General features: G+C 37.8%; 1 protein-coding gene across 4 annotated transcripts; it reads left to right on the forward strand.

Moving 5' to 3' along the window:
* The first annotated feature begins 3,898 nt into the window (after nt 1-3,898).
* On the forward strand, nt 3,899-24,944 carry LOC127882240 (arylalkylamine N-acetyltransferase-like 2). 4 transcript variants are annotated; one of them, XM_052430772.1, is made up of 4 exons: nt 3,899-4,015; nt 18,574-18,624; nt 19,135-19,311; nt 23,962-24,944. In XM_052430772.1, exons 2-4 carry the CDS (start codon nt 18,583-18,585, stop codon nt 24,439-24,441), a joined length of 699 nt encoding a protein of 232 aa, XP_052286732.1. In that variant the 5' UTR covers nt 3,899-4,015; nt 18,574-18,582; the 3' UTR covers nt 24,442-24,944. The 4 variants fall into 4 exon arrangements, with proteins under 4 accessions (XP_052286732.1, XP_052286731.1, XP_052286730.1 ...); XM_052430771.1 differs by lacking the exon at nt 3,899-4,015 and adding an exon at nt 9,764-9,861; XM_052430770.1 differs by lacking the exon at nt 3,899-4,015 and adding an exon at nt 15,620-15,717.
* The last annotated feature ends 331 nt before the right edge of the window (nt 24,945-25,275 follow it).

Below are 25,275 nucleotides of genomic sequence, written 5' to 3' on the forward strand. Positions count from 1 at the left end.
TAACTCTGCTCTCCGTTAACACTACGTTTCGAGTTACAAGTCGAGACGATAGAAGCAATGGAGCAAAATCAAAATCTATAAAATAACATTTTCTCCGGCAATTAGAGTAAGGATCACCCAAGAAAACCATTTGTATTCATTCCCAGACGAAAAAAATAAACAGTTAACGAGATAAAACATACTTTCATCGAAAATTAGATTTCCCGATAAAAACTCGATCAAATTTCGGCCATGACAGTTACCGCGTGATCTCGCGAGATTTGAAAAAGAAATGTAGGAGGAGCTATGCCATATAAGGTAATCCTACTACGATGTTTACATAACAAAGAAAAAGCCCGCGATGGTACCCCGCCTTTTTTGCATGTACCAGAGATATCAGTCTGCTGTGGCTTCAGGGTAACATTTAAACCGTATTTTTCTTTTACTCTCTCGATCGCATTTACGTAGGCCGCCATGTTGGCTTTATTGAAAAATACTACGATTTCCATATATGGATACGATTTCCATATATGAAAATGGGTTTCTGACCTATTTTCTGATTGGCTGCCAAAAACTTATGCAAATAAGGTCAAACCGGAAATTCCAACGTTTTGTTTCAAGATGGCGGACGATCTAGGCGAAATCACTCTGATCCTTATGTTGGTTTTGGAAAAAGTGGAAATAACGCTTTAATTGGTATGTTTCATTAGAAATTTTTACTCGTATGAACTGGAAATTCTTTTTTGTCCTCAAATAGTTCAAGTTTAATGCTCTACACTGTAAGATAAGTCTTAAAATCATGCCGGTGTGATTCACTCCGGCACTTGCTCCATTGAAAAGACCTTTTGGATTCATAACTGTCGCCGGACGTAGGACGAAGACAGTTATGTTTATCACAACTACAATCCAGTTAAACATTTATTTCTGGCGCGCTGCATATGAAAGGAGCATTTGGGAAGAAATAATACAATAAAGTTTGTTTTTTTACAAACACATTCCTGTAGTTCCTAAACAACATTGAGAAGCAAAGAAGTTAACTATTGCATTATTTACTAAATGCTTATTTTCCTCCTGCTATGTGATTATGTTGGTGAGGTCTTTGGTTTTAATTCTGGTACCATCCAAGAGGTAAATGATATCCGCGAATCTCAAGTTGCAGATTGGTCTGCCACCGATGATGTTAGAGGTGTGATGGTCTTGGAGGGTCTCCTGTATTATTTTCCTGAGTAAAAAGTTAAGCAGGACGGGAGAACAAACAACTCTGACGGACACAAACCGATGTCCTGAAGAAATCACCCTTCTGTCTATTGAGAGATACTGTGTGCTGGCGTTTCCGTAGAGTTCATGGATTACTTGCAACAACCTTTCAGCAATGATGAGTTCTCTCAGAACCTGTAACAGGCAAACAGGCCACACACATTCGAAGGCTTTCTTAAAGTCGTTTTCGTTGATGTACACGATACGGGTGTATTTCATAGTCATAAAAAAACACTGATGCAGTTGAAACGACTCAAACTATTAAACGCACGCGCGCGCACGCACGCACGCACGCACGCACGCACGCACGCACACACACACACACACACACACGCACACACACACACACACACACACACACCTCATGCTATCAACTTTTCCTCCAATTACTGTTTTATTAATGTGTGTCATTCTAAACAAAAAGTATCTACTTGCAACATAATAAAATGGTTCTAGAAAAGTTATGGTTACAATTATTGTATTGCACAATAAAACACTTGCCTGAACGAAAAAAATTACCGCATTTTCAATGAATTAAAACACACAAAAAATATGCCAAATATGCCGCGTACCGGGTAGATAGAAAATCTCGTTTACATCAAACTGATGCATCATTTGCATTCATCCCCTTGTTTATGATCATTATTTTATCTTTATGATATGTACATAATACATACGTATTTGGAAATTGCAAGCACTTAGTTGTGTTCGCATGAGCCATTGGCTTTCTGAAATGTTGTAAATAAGTAATTATACGAGTTAAGTACGTTTTTAGTTCGTCATTTGCAATAAATAAGTTTAGCATGCGAACTACATTTGTCGCTTGTCGCGCACATTAGGAAGACTGTGACAATTATGGTACACCATACGGTGGCACTAAGGTGACATCACCGCTTAAAAAGAAAGATGTCGGGAAAACACAAGTCTGTTTTCCCGTGTCCAAACAAAAGAGACGGGAAACAGAACTTGTGTTTTCCCAACTTCTTTTTTTTGAGCGGTGATGTCACCTTAGTGCCACCGTATTTACACGCTACGTTATATGATCCGTTTCACCAGCACCCGATTGTATAAACGCTGGTTAAAGTTACCGCTCGGTATCATTCAAACCTTGGTAAGTTTGCGGTTATTCAGGTATATTCAAGGTAACTCGATTGTATAAACACGATATACCGCAATGTAACCTAACCGCGCATAGTGGAATTTAACCACCGGTAACTTTAACCAAAACATTCCCACAATGCATTTTTAATGACGTAATTTTCGCGCGAAGTGCCACTCTTATAAACAGTGACATGTATTTTTTTTATCAAATTCATTTACAAATGAATTTACAATAAAATAAAGTGTAAATTTTAACTATGAGTTCATCAAAATGACCAGGGACAAATTGATAATGATGTCGGGATTTGCATCATTTAGCGGAATCCCTGGTGCCTCCAAACTGCAAGAGAGTGCTTACAAAGACGTCTATTCTTCTAGTTGTTCTAGATGTAACATAAAAATTATACATGGTCGTCGTAACATGCGAGACTATTTTTCTAATATGTTTACAATAAACTTACTTACTTTCTTGTACAATAAGGGAATTTACCATAGGCAAATAAAACATTGTTCAAATTTAAATATATCTTTGTATGCAGAAATCTGCAAATGCAACCGAGTTCACCAACGGCTATTATTTGTGTCGTGTTCTGAGAAAATGGGCATAATGCATGTGCGTAAAGTGTCGCCCCAGATTAGCTTGTTAAGTTCGCTAAGGCTAGTCAGGGACGACACTTTCCGCCAAAAATTGATTTTAAATTTTGCTAAGAAGGGACTTCATTTTAACAAAAAATGTCATAAAAGCGGAAAGTGTCGTCCCTGATTAGCCTGTGCGAACTTAACAAGCACAGGCTAATATGGGACGACACTTTAAGCACATGCATTATGCCCATTTTTCTCAGAACACGACACATTTGATAAACTGCTCCGGTTCATTTTAACAGCAGTTATGTACATAGAGTACATGACGTAGCGTGTGACGAAGAAGAAAGTCTATTGAGTTCTCATTTGAATATAATGATATGATGGCATAAGGGTCTTTATTTAACTATGCTAAAATAATTATCAAAGACCCTAGATGCAAACTCGTAATTTATTGAATTAAATGGATTATTTATGGATTTTAAGGGATTATTAAAGATAAGATACTAGTTCGAACATATTTTGTTTTTTGTTTGTACTTTTGTTGTTCCCAGTTCTCGGAGAAATGATTTTAACATGGGCGCCATTGATGCATCGGATCACACACGGCATACCCATAACAGAATATAAGAAACACGTTCTGTGCGTCCTTAAATTCGTCGTCCGAAGTCGGAAATCGTATTGCCCTGTAAATTAAGTCAAATAAAGTGTCAGTGGCTGCAATTTGTTGTTTACTCGTCGAAATTGTGAAGGGCGTCGATGGTTAGCTTTTATAGTGTCGCGCGCCGCGGCCGTTTTGTGTAAGTTACCTCTCGGTTACTTGTACTTACCCACCTAGGGAAGCAGGGTATGTTTTAACTGGGTTTTAACCGATCGGTATAACTAACCAAATTTTATACAAACGCTTACCGACCAGTTACCAACATGTTACCGACTTTTAACCGCCGGTATATGATAACCGCCGGTTTAACTGTTTATACAATCGGGTGCTGGTATGTAAATTATCCCATATCTAATATACACGACTTGACCTTTCAACTGATTGCGTAGTCAGATCCGAAGCGCCATTTTGCATTGGGCGGACTTGTGAAAGAAGGTAAATATTTCATTAAATAGTTCTTGATTTTAGTTAATAAGGTGTGGTTTTGTCGGTTTGATTTGTCTGCTGGTTTGCATTAGTTAAACACACGTGATACTGGTGTGGGAAAGAAGTCAATAAATAAAAAGTCACACTTTGCGTTTAGGTTTCGAAAAATGCTCATAACTTCTATGTCCCTTGAGATATAACCTTCATATTTGGTATGCATGTGTATATTGACAAGGCCTTTACATACGCACATTTTGTTTTTACCCCTGTGATCTTGACCTTGAACTTAGGGTCCGCGTTTAGGTTTCGAAATCTGCGTTTAGGTTTCGAAAAATGCTCATAACTTCTATGTCCCTTGAGATATAACCTTCATATTTGGTATACATGTGTATATGGACAAGGCCTTTCCATACGCACACAATATGTTACCCCTGTGACCTTGACCTTGAACTTAGGATCCGCGTTTAGGTTTGGAAATCTACGTTTAGGTTTCGAAAAATGCTCATAACTTCTATGTCCCTTGAAATATAACCTTCATATTTGGTATGCATGTGTATATGGACAAGACCTTTCCATGCGCACAATTTTTTTTTAACCCTGTGAACTTTACCTTGAACTTAGGGTCCGCGTTTAGGTTTCGAAATCTGCGTTTAGGTTTCGAAAAATGCTCATAACTTCTTTGACTCTTGAGATAAAACCTTCATATTTGATATGCATGTGTATATGGACAAGGCCTTTCCATACGCAAAAAAAATGACCCCTGTGACCTTGACCTTGAACTTAGGGTCTGCGTTTAGGTTTCAAAATCTGCGATTAGGATTAAAAAATGCTCATAGCTTCTATGTCCCTTGAGATATAACCTTCATATTTGGTATGCATGTTTATATGGACAAGGCTTTTCCATACGCACACAAATTTTGACCCCTGTAACATTGACCTTGAACTTAGGGTCCGCGTTTAGGTCTCGAAATCTGCGTTTAGGTTTCGAAAAATGCTATCACTTCTATCAAAGCGTTTATAGGGGGCATATGTCATCCTATGGTGACAGCTCTTGTTCTTAATTGTTCAAATTGATGACGTTGTACTATGTCCAAGTCATAATAAAATATGTTATGTTTTATATTCCATTACATTTGATGACAAACATAAATTATTTATCATCTAACCATTTATAATAAAAACAAACACATTTGTTAAGGTGTCATGACAAGCAGGGTATTTTATTTCTTGAAACACACGCACGGAGTGGGTGTTTGTATTTGACAAGGCTTTCTACACATAAATGGAAGAAACAAATCTTCTGATGATCGTATGTGTTCAATGTGCAACAGAGATTGACCCCAATGGCACCGCTCAGTTGAAGAGTCTCGAGACGTCAGTAAACGTTGCGACATCCTTCTCAAATATCTAAGAACTGAAACGATACTAAATCCATTCTGTAGAACACGTCGTTATACGTATCATTAAACATGCACATGCGTTGCATGCGAATAATTAAATATTATTAATACCCATCAGACGTCAAGCCTAAACCCAAAATCATACAATTGCACAATTTACTACACAATTCAAAAGCACCACAAGCCCAAGGACGCCACGGCCCTAACAACCGCCCGTCCGCCGCCGATGTTCAAAGCGCACCGAGGACGCCCCCTATGCCCATCCACAACGCCTATTTGCGAAAAGTACATACAGTGAAGCATTAGTTTTGATAAAAGCAGCTGCGATAATTACAAGATTTATCCATTACCACCAATTAAGAGAAGTGCACATGACTTCACGTACACCCAAAATAATAATCGGTGGTAACGAACGATTCAGGTGTAACCGCGAGCGGGATACGCAACCCTACTGCTCATTTTTTTTTCTTTTAATGGCAGGGGGACCTATGAGGACCGATGTCTAGATGCCTTCATCTATAAAATAACATTTTCTCCGGCAATTAGAGTAAGGATCACCCAAGAAAACCATTTGTATTCATTCCCAGACGAAAAAAATAAACAGTTAACGAGATAAAACATACTTTCATCGAAAATTAGATTTCCCGATAAAAACTCGATCAAATTTCGGCCATGACAGTTACCGCGTGATCTCGCGAGATTTGAAAAAGAAATGTAGGAGGAGCTATGCCATATAAGGTAATCCTACTACGATGTTTACATAACAAAGAAAAAGCCCGCGATGGTACCCCGCCTTTTTTGCATGTACCAGAGATATCAGTCTGCTGTGGCTTCAGGGTAACATTTAAACCGTATTTTTCTTTTACTCTCTCGATCGCATTTACGTAGGCCGCCATGTTGGCTTTATTGAAAAATACTACGATTTCCATATATGGATACGATTTCCATATATGAAAATGGGTTTCTGACCTATTTTCTGATTGGCTGCCAAAAACTTATGCAAATAAGGTCAAACCGGAAATTCCAACGTTTTGTTTCAAGATGGCGGACGATCTAGGCGAAATCACTCTGATCCTTATGTTGGTTTTGGAAAAAGTGGAAATAACGCTTTAATTGGTATGTTTCATTAGAAATTTTTACTCGTATGAACTGGAAATTCTTTTTTGTCCTCAAATAGTTCAAGTTTAATGCTCTACACTGTAAGATAAGTCTTAAAATCATGCCGGTGTGATTCACTCCGGCACTTGCTCCATTGAAAAGACCTTTTGGATTCATAACTGTCGCCGGACGTAGGACGAAGACAGTTATGTTTATCACAACTACAATCCAGTTAAACATGTATTTCTGGCGCGCTGCATATGAAAGGAGCATTTGGGAAGAAATAATACAATAAAGTTTGTTTTTTTACAAACACATTCCTGTAGTTCCTAAACAACATTGAGAAGCAAAGAAGTTAACTATTGCATTATTTACTAAATGCTTATTTTCCTCCTGCTATGTGATTATGTTGGTGAGGTCTTTGGTTTTAATTCTGGTACCATCCAAGAGGTAAATGATATCCGCGAATCTCAAGTTGCAGATTGGTCTGCCACCGATGATGTTAGAGGTGTGATGGTCTTGGAGGGTCTCCTGTATTATTTTCCTGAGTAAAAAGTTAAGCAGGACGGGAGAACAAACAACTCTGACGGACACAAACCGATGTCCTGAAGAAATCACCCTTCTGTCTATTGAGAGATACTGTGTGCTGGCGTTTCCGTAGAGTTCATGGATTACTTGCAACAACCTTTCAGCAATGATGAGTTCTCTCAGAACCTGTAACATGCAAACAGGCCACACACATTCGAAGGCTTTCTTAAAGTCGTTTTCGTTGATGTACACGATACGGGTGTATTTCATAGTCATAAAAAAACACTGATGCAGTTGAAACGACTCAAACTATTAAACGCACGCGCGCGCACGCACGCACGCACGCACGCACGCACGCACACACACACACACACACACACACACGCACACACACACACACACACACACACCTCATGCTATCAACTTTTCCTCCAATTACTGTTTTATTAATGTGTGTCATTCTAAACAAAAAGTATCTACTTGCAACATAATAAAATGGTTCTAGAAAAGTTATGGTTACAATTATTGTATTGCACAATAAAACACTTGCCTGAACGAAAAAAATTACCGCATTTTCAATGAATTAAAACACACAAAAAATATGCCAAATATGCCGCGTACCGGGTAGATAGAAAATCTCGTTTACATCAAACTGATGCATCATTTGCATTCATCCCCTTGTTTATGATCATTATTTTATCTTTATGATATGTACATAATACATACGTATTTGGAAATTGCAAGCACTTAGTTGTGTTCGCATGAGCCATTGGCTTTCTGAAATGTTGTAAATAAGTAATTATACGAGTTAAGTACGTTTTTAGTTCGTCATTTGCAATAAATAAGTTTAGCATGCGAACTACATTTGTCGCTTGTCGCGCACATTAGGAAGACTGTGACAATTATGGTACACCATACGGTGGCACTAAGGTGACATCACCGCTTAAAAAGAAAGATGTCGGGAAAACACAAGTCTGTTTTCCCGTGTCCAAACAAAAGAGACGGGAAACAGAACTTGTGTTTTCCCAACTTCTTTTTTTTGAGCGGTGATGTCACCTTAGTGCCACCGTATTTACACGCTACGTTATATGATCCGTTTCACCAGCACCCGATTGTATAAACGCTGGTTAAAGTTACCGCTCGGTATCATTCAAACCTTGGTAAGTTTGCGGTTATTCAGGTATATTCAAGGTAACTCGATTGTATAAACACGATATACCGCAATGTAACCTAACCGCGCATAGTGGAATTTAACCACCGGTAACTTTAACCAAAACATTCCCACAATGCATTTTTAATGACGTAATTTTCGCGCGAAGTGCCACTCTTATAAACAGTGACATGTATTTTTTTTTATCAAATTCATTTACAAATGAATTTACAATAAAATAAAGTGTAAATTTTAACTATGAGTTCATCAAAATGACCAGGGACAAATTGATAATGATGTCGGGATTTGCATCATTTAGCGGAATCCCTGGTGCCTCCAAACTGCAAGAGAGTGCTTACAAAGACGTCTATTCTTCTAGTTGTTCTAGATGTAACATAAAAATTATACATGGTCGTCGTAACATGCGAGACTATTTTTCTAATATGTTTACAATAAACTTACTTACTTTCTTGTACAATAAGGGAATTTACCATAGGCAAATAAAACATTGTTCAAATTTAAATATATCTTTGTATGCAGAAATCTGCAAATGCAACCGAGTTCACCAACGGCTATTATTTGTGTCGTGTTCTGAGAAAATGGGCATAATGCATGTGCGTAAAGTGTCGCCCCAGATTAGCTTGTTAAGTTCGCTAAGGCTAGTCAGGGACGACACTTTCCGCCAAAAATTGATTTTAAATTTTGCTAAGAAGGGACTTCATTTTAACAAAAAATGTCATAAAAGCGGAAAGTGTCGTCCCTGATTAGCCTGTGCGAACTTAACAAGCACAGGCTAATATGGGACGACACTTTAAGCACATGCATTATGCCCATTTTTCTCAGAACACGACACATTTGATAAACTGCTCCGGTTCATTTTAACAGCAGTTATGTACATAGAGTACATGACGTAGCGTGTGACGAAGAAGAAAGTCTATTGAGTTCTCATTTGAATATAATGATATGATGGCATAAGGGTCTTTATTTAACTATGCTAAAATAATTATCAAAGACCCTAGATGCAAACTCGTAATTTATTGAATTAAATGGATTATTTATGGATTTTAAGGGATTATTAAAGATAAGATACTAGTTCGAACATATTTTGTTTTTTGTTTGTACTTTTGTTGTTCCCAGTTCTCGGAGAAATGATTTTAACATGGGCGCCATTGATGCATCGGATCACACACGGCATACCCATAACAGAATATAAGAAACACGTTCTGTGCGTCCTTAAATTCGTCGTCCGAAGTCGGAAATCGTATTGCCCTGTAAATTAAGTCAAATAAAGTGTCAGTGGCTGCAATTTGTTGTTTACTCGTCGAAATTGTGAAGGGCGTCGATGGTTAGCTTTTATAGTGTCGCGCGCCGCGGCCGTTTTGTGTAAGTTACCTCTCGGTTACTTGTACTTACCCACCTAGGGAAGCAGGGTATGTTTTAACTGGGTTTTAACCGATCGGTATAACTAACCAAATTTTATACAAACGCTTACCGACCAGTTACCAACATGTTACCGACTTTTAACCGCCGGTATATGATAACCGCCGGTTTAACTGTTTATACAATCGGGTGCTGGTATGTAAATTATCCCATATCTAATATACACGACTTGACCTTTCAACTGATTGCGTAGTCAGATCCGAAGCGCCATTTTGCATTGGGCGGACTTGTGAAAGAAGGTAAATATTTCATTAAATAGTTCTTGATTTTAGTTAATAAGGTGTGGTTTTGTCGGTTTGATTTGTCTGCTGGTTTGCATTAGTTAAACACACGTGATACTGGTGTGGGAAAGAAGTCAATAAATAAAAAGTCACACTTTGCGTTTAGGTTTCGAAAAATGCTCATAACTTCTATGTCCCTTGAGATATAACCTTCATATTTGGTATGCATGTGTATATTGACAAGGCCTTTACATACGCACATTTTGTTTTTACCCCTGTGATCTTGACCTTGAACTTAGGGTCCGCGTTTAGGTTTCGAAATCTGCGTTTAGGTTTCGAAAAATGCTCATAACTTCTATGTCCCTTGAGATATAACCTTCATATTTGGTATACATGTGTATATGGACAAGGCCTTTCCATACGCACACAATATTTTACCCCTGTGACCTTGACCTTGAACTTAGGATCCGCGTTTAGGTTTGGAAATCTACGTTTAGGTTTCGAAAAATGCTCATAACTTCTATGTCCCTTGAAATATAACCTTCATATTTGGTATGCATGTGTATATGGACAAGACCTTTCCATGCGCACAATTTTTTTTAACCCTGTGAACTTTACCTTGAACTTAGGGTCCGCGTTTAGGTTTCGAAATCTGCGTTTAGGTTTCGAAAAATGCTCATAACTTCTTTGACTCTTGAGATAAAACCTTCATATTTGATATGCATGTGTATATGGACAAGGCCTTTCCATACGCAAAAAAAAATGACCCCTGTGACCTTGAACTTAGGGTCTGCGTTTAGGTTTCAAAATCTGCGATTAGGATTAAAAAATGCTCATAGCTTCTATGTCCCTTGAGATATAACCTTCATATTTGGTATGCATGTTTATATGGACAAGGCTTTTCCATACGCACACAAATTTTGACCCCTGTAACATTGACCTTGAACTTAGGGTCCGCGTTTAGGTCTCGAAATCTGCGTTTAGGTTTCGAAAAATGCTATCACTTCTATCAAAGCGTTTATAGGGGGCATATGTCATCCTATGGTGACAGCTCTTGTTCTTAATTGTTCAAATCGATGACGTTGTACTATGTCCAAGTCATAATAAAATATGTTATGTTTTATATTCCATTACATTTGATGACAAACATAAATTATTTATCATCTAACCATTTATAATAAAAACAAACACATTTGTTAAGGTGTCATGACAAGCAGGGTATTTTATTTCTTGAAACACACGCACGGAGTGGGTGTTTGTATTTGACAAGGCTTTCTACACATAAATGGAAGAAACAAATCTTCTGATGATCGTATGTGTTCAATGTGCAACAGAGATTGACCCCAATGGCACCGCTCAGTTGAAGAGTCTCGAGACGTCAGTAAACGTTGCGACATCCTTCTCAAATATCTAAGAACTGAAACGATACTAAATCCATTCTGTAGAACACGTCGTTATACGTATCATTAAACATGCACATGCGTTGCATGCGAATAATTAAATATTATTAATACCCATCAGACGTCAAGCCTAAACCCAAAATCATACAATTGCACAATTTACTACACAATTCAAAAGCACCACAAGCCCAAGGACGCCACGGCCCTAACAACCGCCCGTCCGCCGCCGATGTTCAAAGCGCACCGAGGACGCCCCCTATGCCCATCCACAACGCCTATTTGCGAAAAGTACATACAGTGAAGCATTAGTTTTGATAAAAGCAGCTGCGATAATTACAAGATTTATCCATTACCACCAATTAAGAGAAGTGCACATGACTTCACGTACACCCAAAATAATAATCGGTGGTAACGAACGATTCAGGTGTAACCGCGAGCGGGATACGCAACCCTACTGCTCATTTTTTTTTTCTTTTAATGGCAGGGGGACCTATGAGGACCGATGTCTAGATGCCTTCATCTATAAAATAACATTTTCTCCGGCAATTAGAGTAAGGATCACCCAAGAAAACCATTTGTATTCATTCCCAGACGAAAAAAATAAACAGTTAACGAGATAAAACATACTTTCATCGAAAATTAGATTTCCCGATAAAAACTCGATCAAATTTCGGCCATGACAGTTACCGCGTGATCTCGCGAGATTTGAAAAAGAAATGTAGGAGGAGCTATGCCATATAAGGTAATCCTACTACGATGTTTACATAACAAAGAAAAAGCCCGCGATGGTACCCCGCCTTTTTTGCATGTACCAGAGATATCAGTCTGCTGTGGCTTCAGTGTAACATTTAAACCGTATTTTTCTTTTACTCTCTCGATCGCATTTACGTAGGCCGCCATGTTGGCTTTATTGAAAAATACTACGATTTCCATATATGGATACGATTTCCATATATGAAAATGGGTTTCTGACCTATTTTCTGATTGGCTGCCAAAAACTTATGCAAATAAGGTCAAACCGGAAATTCCAACGTTTTGTTTCAAGATGGCGGACGATCTAGGCGAAATCACTCTGATCCTTATGTTGGTTTTGGAAAAAGTGGAAATAACGCTTTAATTGGTATGTTTCATTAGAAATTTTTACTCGTATGAACTGGAAATTCTTTTTTGTCCTCAAATAGTTCAAGTTTAATGCTCTACACTGTAAGATAAGTCTTAAAATCATGCCGGTGTGATTCACTCCGGCACTTGCTCCATTGAAAAGACCTTTTGGATTCATAACTGTCGCCGGACGTAGGACGAAGACAGTTATGTTTATCACAACTACAATCCAGTTAAACATTTATTTCTGGCGCGCTGCATATGAAAGGAGCATTTGGGAAGAAATAATACAATAAAGTTTGTTTTTTTACAAACACATTCCTGTAGTTCCTAAACAACATTGAGAAGCAAAGAAGTTAACTATTGCATTATTTACTAAATGCTTATTTTCCTCCTGCTATGTGATTATGTTGGTGAGGTCTTTGGTTTTAATTCTGGTACCATCCAAGAGGTAAATGATATCCGCGAATCTCAAGTTGCAGATTGGTCTGCCACCGATGATGTTAGAGGTGTGATGGTCTTGGAGGGTCTCCTGTATTATTTTCCTGAGTAAAAAGTTAAGCAGGACGGGAGAACAAACAACTCTGACGGACACAAACCGATGTCCTGAAGAAATCACCCTTCTGTCTATTGAGAGATACTGTGTGCTGGCGTTTCCGTAGAGTTCATGGATTACTTGCAACAACCTTTCAGCAATGATGAGTTCTCTCAGAACCTGTAACAGGCAAACAGGCCACACACATTCGAAGGCTTTCTTAAAGTCGTTTTCGTTGATGTACACGATACGGGTGTATTTCATAGTCATAAAAAAACACTGATGCAGTTGAAACGACTCAAACTATTAAACGCACGCGCGCGCACGCACGCACGCACGCACGCACGCACGCACGCACGCACGCACACACACACACACACACACACGCACACACACACACACACACACACACACACACACCTCATGCTATCAACTTTTCCTCCAATTACTGTTTTATTAATGTGTGTCATTCTAAACAAAAAGTATCTACTTGCAACATAATAAAATGGTTCTAGAAAAGTTATGGTTACAATTATTGTATTGCACAATAAAACACTTGCCTGAATGAAAAAAATTACCGCATTTTCAATGAATTAAAACACACAAAAAATATGCCAAATATGCCGCGTACCGGGTAGATAGAAAATCTCGTTTACATCAAACTGATGCATCATTTGCATTCATCCCCTTGTTTATGATCATTATTTTATCTTTATGATATGTACATAATACATACGTATTTGGAAATTGCAAGCACTTAGTTGTGTTCGCATGAGCCATTGGCTTTCTGAAATGTTGTAAATAAGTAATTATACGAGTTAAGTACGTTTTTAGTTCGTCATTTGCAATAAATAAGTTTAGCATGCGAACTACATTTGTCGCTTGTCGCGCACATTAGGAAGACTGTGACAATTATGGTACACCATACGGTGGCACTAAGGTGACATCACCGCTTAAAAAGAAAGATGTCGGGAAAACACAAGTCTGTTTTCCCGTGTCCAAACAAAAGAGACGGGAAACAGAACTTGTGTTTTCCCAACTTCTTTTTTTTGAGCGGTGATGTCACCTTAGTGCCACCGTATTTACACGCTACGTTATATGATCCGTTTCACCAGCACCCGATTGTATAAACGCTGGTTAAAGTTACCGCTCGGTATCATTCAAACCTTGGTAAGTTTGCGGTTATTCAGGTATATTCAAGGTAACTCGATTGTATAAACACGATATACCGCAATGTAACCTAACCGCGCATAGTGGAATTTAACCACCGGTAACTTTAACCAAAACATTCCCACAATGCATTTTTAATGACGTAATTTTCGCGCGAAGTGCCACTCTTATAAACAGTGACATGTATTTTTTTTATCAAATTCATTTACAAATGAATTTACAATAAAATAAAGTGTAAATTTTAACTATGAGTTCATCAAAATGACCAGGGACAAATTGATAATGATGTCGGGATTTGCATCATTTAGCGGAATCCCTGGTGCCTCCAAACTGCAAGAGAGTGCTTACAAAGACGTCTATTCTTCTAGTTGTTCTAGATGTAACATAAAAATTATACATGGTCGTCGTAACATGCGAGACTATTTTTCTAATATGTTTACAATAAACTTACTTACTTTCTTGTACAATAAGGGAATTTACCATAGGCAAATAAAACATTGTTCAAATTTAAATATATCTTTGTATGCAGAAATCTGCAAATGCAACCGAGTTCACCAACGGCTATTATTTGTGTCGTGTTCTGAGAAAATGGGCATAATGCATGTGCGTAAAGTGTCGCCCCAGATTAGCTTGTTAAGTTCGCTAAGGCTAGTCAGGGACGACACTTTCCGCCAAAAATTGATTTTAAATTTTGCTAAGAAGGGACTTCATTTTAACAAAAAATGTCATAAAAGCGGAAAGTGTCGTCCCTGATTAGCCTGTGCGAACTTAACAAGCACAGGCTAATATGGGACGACACTTTAAGCACATGCATTATGCCCATTTTTCTCAGAACACGACACATTTGATAAACTGCTCCGGTTCATTTTAACAGCAGTTATGTACATAGAGTACATGACGTAGCGTGTGACGAAGAAGAAAGTCTATTGAGTTCTCATTTGAATATAATGATATGATGGCATAAGGGTCTTTATTTAACTATGCTAAAATAATTATCAAAGACCCTAGATGCAAACTCGTAATTTATTGAATTAAATGGATTATTTATGGATTTTAAGGGATTATTAAAGATAAGATACTAGTTCGAACATATTTTGTTTTTTGTTTGTACTTTTGTTGTTCCCAGTTCTCGGAGAAATGATTTTAACATGGGCGCCATTGATGCATCGGATCACACACGGCATACCCATAACAGAATATAAGAAACACGTTCTGTGCGTCCTTAAATTCGTCGTCCGAAGTCGGAAATCGTATTGCCCTGTAAATTAAGTCAAATAAAGTGTCAGTGGCTGCAATTTGTTGTTTACTCGTCGAAATTGTGAAGGGCGTCGATGGTTAGCTTTTATAGTGTCGCGCGCCGCGGCCGTTTTGTGTAAGTTACCTCTCGGTTACTTGTACTTACCCACCTAGGGAAGCAGGGTATGTTTTAACTGGGTTTTAACCGATCGGTATAACTAACCAAATTTTATACAAACGCTTACCGACCAGTTACCAACATGTTACCGACTTTTAACCGCCGGTATATGATAACCGCCGGTTTAACTGTTTATACAATCGGGTGCTGGTATGTAAATTATCCCATATCTAATATACACGACTTGACCTTTCAACTGATTGCGTAGTCAGATCCGAAGCGCCATTTTGCATTGGGCGGACTTGTGAAAGAAGGTAAATATTTCATTAAATAGTTCTTGATTTTAGTTAATAAGGTGTGGTTTTGTCGGTTTGATTTGTCTGCTGGTTTGCATTAGTTAAACACACGTGATACTGGTGTGGGAAAGAAGTCAATAAATAAAAAGTCACACTTTGCGTTTAGGTTTCGAAAAATGCTCATAACTTCTATGTCCCTTGAGATATAACCTTCATATTTGGTATGCATGTGTATATTGACAAGGCCTTTACATACGCACATTTTGTTTTTACCCCTGTGATCTTGACCTTGAACTTAGGGTCCGCGTTTAGGTTTCGAAATCTGCGTTTAGGTTTCGAAAAATGCTCATAACTTCTATGTCCCTTGAGATATAACCTTCATATTTGGTATACATGTGTATATGGACAAGGCCTTTCCATACGCACACAATATTTTACCCCTGTGACCTTGACCTTGAACTTAGGATCCGCGTTTAGGTTTGGAAATCTACGTTTAGGTTTCGAAAAATGCTCATAACTTCTATGTCCCTTGAAATATAACCTTCATATTTGGTATGCATGTGTATATGGACAAGACCTTTCCATGCGCACAATTTTTTTTTAACCCTGTGAACTTTACCTTGAACTTAGGGTCCGCGTTTAGGTTTCGAAATCTGCGTTTAGGTTTCGAAAAATGCTCATAACTTCTTTGACTCTTGAGATAAAACCTTCATATTTGATATGCATGTGTATATGGACAAGGCCTTTCCATACGCAAAAAAAAATGACCCCTGTGACCTTGACCTTGAACTTAGGGTCTGCGTTTAGGTTTCAAAATCTGCGATTAGGATTAAAAAATGCTCATAGCTTCTATGTCCCTTGAGATATAACCTTCATATTTGGTATGCATGTTTATATGGACAAGGCTTTTCCATACGCACACAAATTTTGACCCCTGTAACATTGACCTTGAACTTAGGGTCCGCGTTTAGGTCTCGAAATCTGCGTTTAGGTTTCGAAAAATGCTATCACTTCTATCAAAGCGTTTATAGGGGGCATATGTCATCCTATGGTGACAGCTCTTGTTCTTAATTGTTCAAATCGATGACGTTGTACTATGTCCAAGTCATAATAAAATATGTTATGTTTTATATTCCATTACATTTGATGACAAACATAAATTATTTATCATCTAACCATTTATAATAAAAACAAACACATTTGTTAAGGTGTCATGACAAGCAGGGTATTTTATTTCTTGAAACACACGCACGGAGTGGGTGTTTGTATTTGACAAGGCTTTCTACACATAAATGGAAGAAACAAATCTTCTGATGATCGTATGTGTTCAATGTGCAACAGAGATTGACCCCAATGGCACCGCTCAGTTGAAGAGTCTCGAGACGTCAGTAAACGTTGCGACATCCTTCTCAAATATCTAAGAACTGAAACGATACTAAATCCATTCTGTAGAACACGTCGTTATACGTATCATTAAACATGCACATGCGTTGCATGCGAATAATTAAATATTATTAATACCCATCAGACGTCAAGCCTAAACCCAAAATCATACAATTGCACAATTTACTACACAATTCAAAAGCACCACAAGCCCAAGGACGCCACGGCCCTAACAACCGCCCGTCCGCCGCCGATGTTCAAAGCGCACCGAGGACGCCCCCTATGCCCATCCACAACGCCTATTTGCGAAAAGTACATACAGTGAAGCATTAGTTTTGATAAAAGCAGCTGCGATAATTACAAGATTTATCCATTACCACCAATTAAGAGAAGTGCACATGACTTCACGTACACCCAAAATAATAATCGGTGGTAACGAACGATTCAGGTGTAACCGCGAGCGGGATACGCAACCCTACTGCTCTTTTTTTTTTCTTTTAATGGCAGGGGGACCTATGAGGACCGATGTCTAGATGCCTTCATCACCTCCTGATACCTCTAATTTTAGAGAAATCTTCAAATAATCAGCTGTTACTATATCGTAAACGTTAAGTATTCTTTTAAGAAAACCATGTAAATCCAATGGTAAAATGTCCGGAAACCAATGCCCCTTTCTATCTCAAGTCAGTCATCCGTCTGCTCTCATAAAACTCACTGAAACACATAAAACATAACATTAACATCAACACACAGAGCATAAATAAATAAAACGATTTAAATCAAGTCTTCGCTCTACCCTGCTTGCCTGTCGAATGACTAAACCTACTAATCTGTACACGAGGAAATCTTGATTTCCGCAACATTGGACATGTATCACCTTCAAAAACCTGTATAGCCAGTTTATTCATTCACACAACGATAATAAATACATTTCTTTTCTGATAACAATTCACACAGGGGTTTATCAGTTGGTATGGAAGGGTTTATGTGTCACCAATATTTGAGCAACTAGCATGTAAAGTTCTAACTCATAGAGACTATCAAATAAAGTTAATTAACCAGCATCGTGTGCTATCGATATGTAGGGAAAATCGCGCTGAATATTTTGTAGATTTATGCCGCGTTAACAAAAGTATGTATGATTATGTATTTCCTACATTGTATCGATATCTGAAACCTTCTGTATTTGCTGTCACTGATATCCAATTCACATCGAAGTAATTCGAGACATGCTAAACGGGAAATGCAGTTTGAGACGCGTTACGCGCAAATGGTTTTTGTGACATATGCGGATAGCGTAGATCCATACTAGCCTGCGCAGTCGTGGCAGTCTGGTGTGAGATGCGCTGTCCGCTAATGAGACAACGAAACCTTGCGTGACTTCATAGCAGCCAGGGTGGCCAGCTTTCGTCGAATGTATTTAATAATGACTGGAATAAACACAATAAATAGCAACGACTTGTGAACGTGTATGTTTTCGTTCTGTTACAGGTTGCAACTATGAGTGTGTGCTCAAACCTCACACTTGAACGTTCACAGCAAGTAAGCCTATAGAACGTTAAATAAGCTGCATCTTCAGTATATAAAATGAGCCTCGCTCAGTGAAAACGAATATAAAGCATGTGCGTAAAGTATCGTCCCAGATAAGTCTATGCCGCACGCACAGGATAATCAGGGACGACCCTTTCCGTCTAAACTGGATTTTCACCAAGAAGAGATTTCCTTTAAACGAAAAATACCATCATAGCGGAAAATGTCGCCCCAAATTGGCATGTTCGGGCTTTACGCACATGAATTAAACGCCGTTTTTGTCAAGTGTTCAGCTGATTGATCAATCTACCTAGCAGTAGAATCTAATTGATTAAGTGTTTTGTCTATCGATGTATAAACCATACTCTCAATTATGCTGACTAATCAATTAATTAAATGAACTACACTGTATGCTTAACATTATGTTGCATGCTAGCTATATTTAAACCTTTTGCACATAAACAATAGAATTCGAATTACTGTCGATCCAATTTAAACTGATTTACCCTTAAACGCTTTTAGGCGCTGGACAAAATACGAGGCAATTTTGACACAGAGAATGAGAGACTGGAAATAGTGACTCCTGATCGCTACACGGAGGTGTTCGAGATACTCAAGCATCACTTTGTTCCTGATGAACCACTGTGTCGTACGTTTGGAGTCCAGTGGGAACAGGAATTCCAGGATTTAGCAACTGACGTAATGTTACTTTTAGTATCATTTAATAAAATACTTACACATATTTATTTTCAACGGCTGGTTAAAAAAACTTCTTCGCGAAAACGTAAATTCTACATTTTCTGATTTTGGGAAAATGGAAGAATTGTTCATGGGCATTTTGAGATGTGACAGTGTTCGTAGGTCAATCCACATTATCAACGAATTTTAACGGCCCACGAATTGGAATGATTTTACAGTAGGCGCTTATGATATTGCGCATAAATTGCTTATTTGTCTCATTATCACTATCTACAGGCCCGTAGCCAGGGGTTTCAAAGAGGGGGGGGGGGGGGGTCGAGAATTTCCTTATCAACGATTGTTATTGAGCAACGAAGTGGCGAAGGGGGTATGTGCGGGAGGCTTATATAAACGCTCTCGAATCCGTTTCCTGGGCCTAGAACCAGTACTTGGTGTCTTTGGGGGAGATCTAAGAACGCTCTCACGGTGGGGATCGAACCCGTGAACTCCCGGTCGCTAGGCGGACACCATATCCATTACACCACGGCGACCTTCTAAATTTTGAAAATGAAACGTAAAAACGTGCATTCTGGTAACTTTTTATCTGTATTTAGAGACTGAAGTTATCGAGCATTTTTATGTGAAATTTTAATTTCATTGACCATACTCAGTGACTGATCGACATGAATATTATATAACATACTTGTATTCCTCACTACCGTGTTGCAATAACCTCCTTTTTCGATCAGTAACGGAAATACATTATTTATACGGTGTTTAACCCGGCACTAGTATGCGCGCACACACTGTGTTTACATATGCAACAACTAATTTATAGAATGTAAAATTAACAATAAGAACGGTATAAAATATCATTATTTATTGGAATCTTAGAATCTTGATATAATTGGTGTATTTTACCATTCCAAAATTCAACCATCCATAAATCAAGCAAATTAAAAGGAAACATTTGATTTTTTGTCAAAACAATTGCTTGTCTGCTACTATGGATAGTACCAGAGGCCTAGCATTGCTCTTAACGTGCTAATACTGTTATAGTGTATTGTACAACAAACACTGATCAGCAAAACTGTGTCTTCCCTCATCTGCATCAATACTTAACAGAAATCAAAATGGTATAATCTGGTTACTTTTATTTTGTAAAATTATTTTAACAAATTAGTTATCTTTTTCTAAACGAATTCCAGAAACAAATAACAATAAAGGCTTCATAAAGACCCTATAACCACAAACTACTGGCCCTATGGTCTCACAGTTCTTAACAACGCACACCAGGACGTTGAAGAAAAAAGATGGACTTATTTGTCCATTATGCTCAAGATACATTAACGTCCACCTGATCATATGTTATAACGTTTTAAACTCATTATAACAACTGCTTAAGAGTAGGACATATTTCCTCGTGTCAAGTTTGACATATTTAAAATATTGTGGAAAGTTCTGTATGTGGATCAGAACAGATGCTATACAGTGTTATTTAACTACAAAAAAGCTAAGTTGCTTAGTAGAAATGATTTGCTGTCTTGCCATACAACAAAACATATCCAGTCTTGAGCATAACTGATATTTTGGGGGTGAAATTATCTATGAAACAAGAGCTGTCAGAGGACATCGCTCTCGACTATTCGAGTGCTTGACAGTATAACGTAAGCCATCATGGGGAAATTGTTCAAATTTTTCAATAAGGTCAATGTAATAGTTCAGGTATATTTTCCACAATCTATTGAACATTTGTAAAGACATAAAACAAACTAATGAGATTTTATTTCAAGTTTGATAGCAAAAGCTTGGATGGGAAGTTTGGACGGTCCTTCAAAAATAAAGCAAATAAATATTTTGTTCTTTTAACCATGTTTCAAAGAAAAAAATATTCTTTTTGGGTTGGGTAGGGGGGGGGGGGGGAGTTTGAGAGGGAGGTATAATGTGGGGTGTGGTCATTTATTAGACGATCTTTCAAAAATAAAAAAGGAAAAATAAAAAAAATTGGGGTGGGGGTAGGTTGGGGGGTTGAGAGGGGGTATAATGTGGGGTGTGGTCATTTATTAGACGATCTTTCAAAAAAAAAAGGACAAAAAATGTTTTTTGTGTGTGGGGGGGGGGGGAGGGGGCCGGGATTGTGGGTTGGGGCGTGGGGTATTGTTTGGGTGGAATCCATTGTGGTATTCAGGTAAGTGTTGTTTTGAAAAAGTATTAATAAAATCTAATCATAAATAAAGAAGTTATGGCAATTTAACTAAAATTTATTCTTTCGACCTTGACAGTCAAGGTCATTCAAAGGTCAAGGTCAAATTGAACTTGCCAGGTACAGTACCCTCATGATAGTAAGAAAATATTTGAAGTTTTAAAGCAATAGCTTTGATGCTTTAGAAGTCAAGTGGATCTAAACACACAATTTAACAAAATATTCAGTTACTAAGACAAAAAGGGCCATAATTCTTACAAAATGTTTGATACAGTTGTCTGCTCTTGTTTATTGATTGGGGTCATGTTGGTCTAGAATTTTGCAACATATGAAAGCAATATGTCAAGGGACATTGACAATAGTTGAGGTGGTTCGCAAACTTTAACATATATTTATCAATAATATGAATATTCTAAATGGAAAAAGGGCCATAATTCTTACAAAATGCTTGATTTATTTATCTGCTCTTGTTTATAAATTGGGGTCATGTTGGTAAAGAAGTTTGCAAAATATGAAAGCAATATGTCAAGGAACATTAAAAATATTTGAGGTGGTACGAAAACTTTAACATAGATTTATCAATAAAATTCATATTCTAAGTGAAAAAAGGGCCGTAATTCTTACAAAATGCTTGCTACAGTTGTCTGCTTTTGTTTATAGGTTGGGGTCATGTTGGTTAAGAAGTATGCAAAATATTAAAGCAATATGCCAAGGGACAATGACAATATTTGAGGTGGTACGCAAACTTTAACATAGATTTATCAATAATATGCATATTCTAAATGGATGCATATTCTAAATAGAAAAAGGGCCATAATTCTTACAAAATGTTTGATATAGTTGTCTGCTCTTGTTTATAGATTGGGGTCATGTTGGTAAAGAAGTGTGCAAAATATTAAAGCAATATGTCAAGGGACATTGAAAATATTTGAGGTGGTACGCAAACTTTAACATAGATTTATCAATAATATGCATATTCTAAATGAAAAAGGGCCCTTATTCTTACAAAATGCTTGACACAGTTGTCTGCTTTTGTTTATAGGTTGGGGTCATGTTGGTAAGGAAGTATGCAAAATATTAAAGCAATATGCCAAACGACATTGACAGTATTTGAGGTGGTACGCAAACTTTAACATCTAAGATTTATCAATAATGTGCATATTCTAAATGGAAAAAGGGCCATAATTCTTACAAAATGCTTGATGCGGTTGTCTGCTCTTGTTTATAGGTTGGGGTCATGTCGGTAAAGAAGTATGCAAAATATTAAAGCAATATGTCAAGGGACATAGGAAATATTTGGGGTGGTACGCAAATTTTAACATTTGCACGCTCACGCTCACGCTAACGCTAACGCCGACGCCGGGGTGAGTAGGATAGCTCCCCTATATGTATTTCATATATAATAGTCGAGCTAAAAAAATATTGACATTGGTGTCTGCATAACTTGTGTATGTGGCAATTTTATATCAAGGGGAAGTAACTCAACAAATTTATAGCACCCACAATCAGGTAATTTTTATTTACAATTATAGTTGTCATAGCTTTCAAAGAGTTTAAAGTTGACTCGACGGATAGACGGTATAATGATTTCTAATTAAATGGAAAAAACCTATTAAAAATGGTACATAAACTAGAAAACACTATACAGTACTGATATGAAAGTCGTCATTTAACTTTTAATCTAAGAATTAATACAACATTTATTCTTGGTTAAGCTAACCTACCTTCCACCTTCGTCAGGACCGGGTTCATAGATCTTCTTACATGTTGATCAATGTCAAACCTTCTTTTGATCACAACACAATTCTACGGTTAGCCCCCCCCCCCCCCCCCCCCCTGGCTACGAGTATTATCTACTATTCGGCTAGATGTGTGACTGTTTGAATATGTGTATCGTACTATTTATAAGTAGCATTTGCCTTGCTAACTCCGATATCTATCGTACATTGTGAGAGGCAACGCTTTGCAGATTGTCCCCACACATTCGAAATGGACTGTTAGTTTAAAAGCAGAATTTTGATAATATTTTCATGAAAAATTTTCCTATGACGTTATGAATTTCACTGTCTATACGTCATAACATGTGCTGATCCCATGCATATGTGTATATAATGTATTCATTTTTTGTAATCGACGCATAATAATAAGGAATAAATAAAAACGACCATTAAGTTTACTTCTATCAAGAAAAGAAGACATAGTATCGATATTACCCGCTCGACCACTAGTTATTACGTAATGGGTTGTTCTTAGAATGGCGCGATCTTAGCCGAAAGCGGTATCCGTATAACCGTATCCGAATATATCCGGATATCCGCATTATTTTATAAGTAAACTACAAAAGGCTTCTATAGACATAAATACCACCATCACAACCCTGTGAATACGTTATTGCATGTAAAAAAAACAACATATAATGTGAATGTGTGCAAATTGCTTAACAAAAGTTGTTTAATGTTTGTCTTTAGGTGCTCGGGAAAAATTGTTCGCTGTGTATGATCTTCAAGTTATCTAATGAAATGATGGGGATCCGGCTGATAAGTTATATGCACTGCGCCGACCCTCCGTCGAACTATGATCACATGAAATATGAAGAATTGCGAGAGCTCTTGAGGTTTCTTTCGTGCAAGAACAAAGAAGTAGACTTCTTCAGGCGGTATGAGGTTGAGGAGGCCATTCAATTCTTTACCCTCGGCGTCAACAAGAAGTTTCGCCAAAGAGGGCTGGGGTCACGGTTGCTTGAGGCGGCGGTTGCCCTTGGAAAGGAGTTGGGATTTAAAGCGGTTAAAGGGGAGGCGACGTCCAACTTCTCTCAGCGAATTTACCAGAACGCGAAGTTTGAATGTATTCTGGACATGCTGTATGACGAGTACACGTTCAGGGGAAAGAAGCTCAGTGAATCAACCGGAGAACATAAAATGACCAAAGTATTTGGGTTGAAATTATGAAATACTTTACAATTCACATAAACACATCTTACAAAAACAGATACACAAGTTAGACCAAATGTTACGACACTTTATTTTGATCGAATCGTTTTGCATAGTTTGATAAAAATGCGAATACGAAAGCTATTTACCATGTATACAAACACTGATTTGCATATGTAAACGCAGACATATACTGCGCAAGGTTTAATTAATGTTTTGAGCTTCAAACTGTAATTTATTGGAAAATTCTCGTCGATTGGTCGGCGGGCCTGTCGGCGGGTAGACATTTTGTCAAGAAGCGGACCACGTCTTTCCTTTTTTATCTGGCAGTTGTGATAAATTCACAAGACCTGATGAACTTTACAATACAATTGTTGGCTTTGTTTGATTAGTATATATTAGTATTCACTCTTTACTCGCTGAGAATTTTCTTAACGAGAGCTGTAATTTTGTGACCCGCTTAGAGTTTTTGCAGTTAAAGTCGAAATAGATAGCGAATATAAATACGATACAAACGCAAATCCCTTTCTTGTCGATATGGCTGGAAAATGAGCGACACTTTTACAACTCATAATAGTAACTTACGGTATGAAACGGCAAAAATTTGCTGTCACGGCTTGGACGTCGCCATCTTGTTTTTCACGTAATTAACCCCTATGGTATATACCGTTGATATAGTCATGCTACCCAGAGCAGATTTTTCCATCCGGCACATAGACGGTTAGACACAACATTCGGCAACATTTAAGAAGTATGACGCACTTGACCGAGCAGTTACGATTGGACATTGGTGTGAAAGCATGTCTGTGTTTGCGTTTTCTTCGTTGTTACTAATTTAATGGAAGTAAACTT

Source organism: Dreissena polymorpha, chromosome 5, assembly GCF_020536995.1.
Source record: "Dreissena polymorpha isolate Duluth1 chromosome 5, UMN_Dpol_1.0, whole genome shotgun sequence".
In the NCBI taxonomy this organism is placed as follows: domain Eukaryota; kingdom Metazoa; phylum Mollusca; class Bivalvia; order Myida; family Dreissenidae; genus Dreissena; species Dreissena polymorpha.

Excerpts from the sequence above, each read along its gene's own strand:
- LOC127882240 (XM_052430772.1), top strand. The coding sequence starts at position 18,583 with ATGAGTGTGTGCTCAAACCTCACACTTGAACGTTCACAGCAA. Across the intron at positions 18,625-19,134 it reads CACTTGAACGTTCACAGCAA|GCGCTGGACAAAATACGAGG; the intron begins GTAAGCCTATAG and ends AAACGCTTTTAG. Across the intron at positions 19,312-23,961 it reads TCCAGGATTTAGCAACTGAC|GTGCTCGGGAAAAATTGTTC; the intron begins GTAATGTTACTT and ends GTTTGTCTTTAG.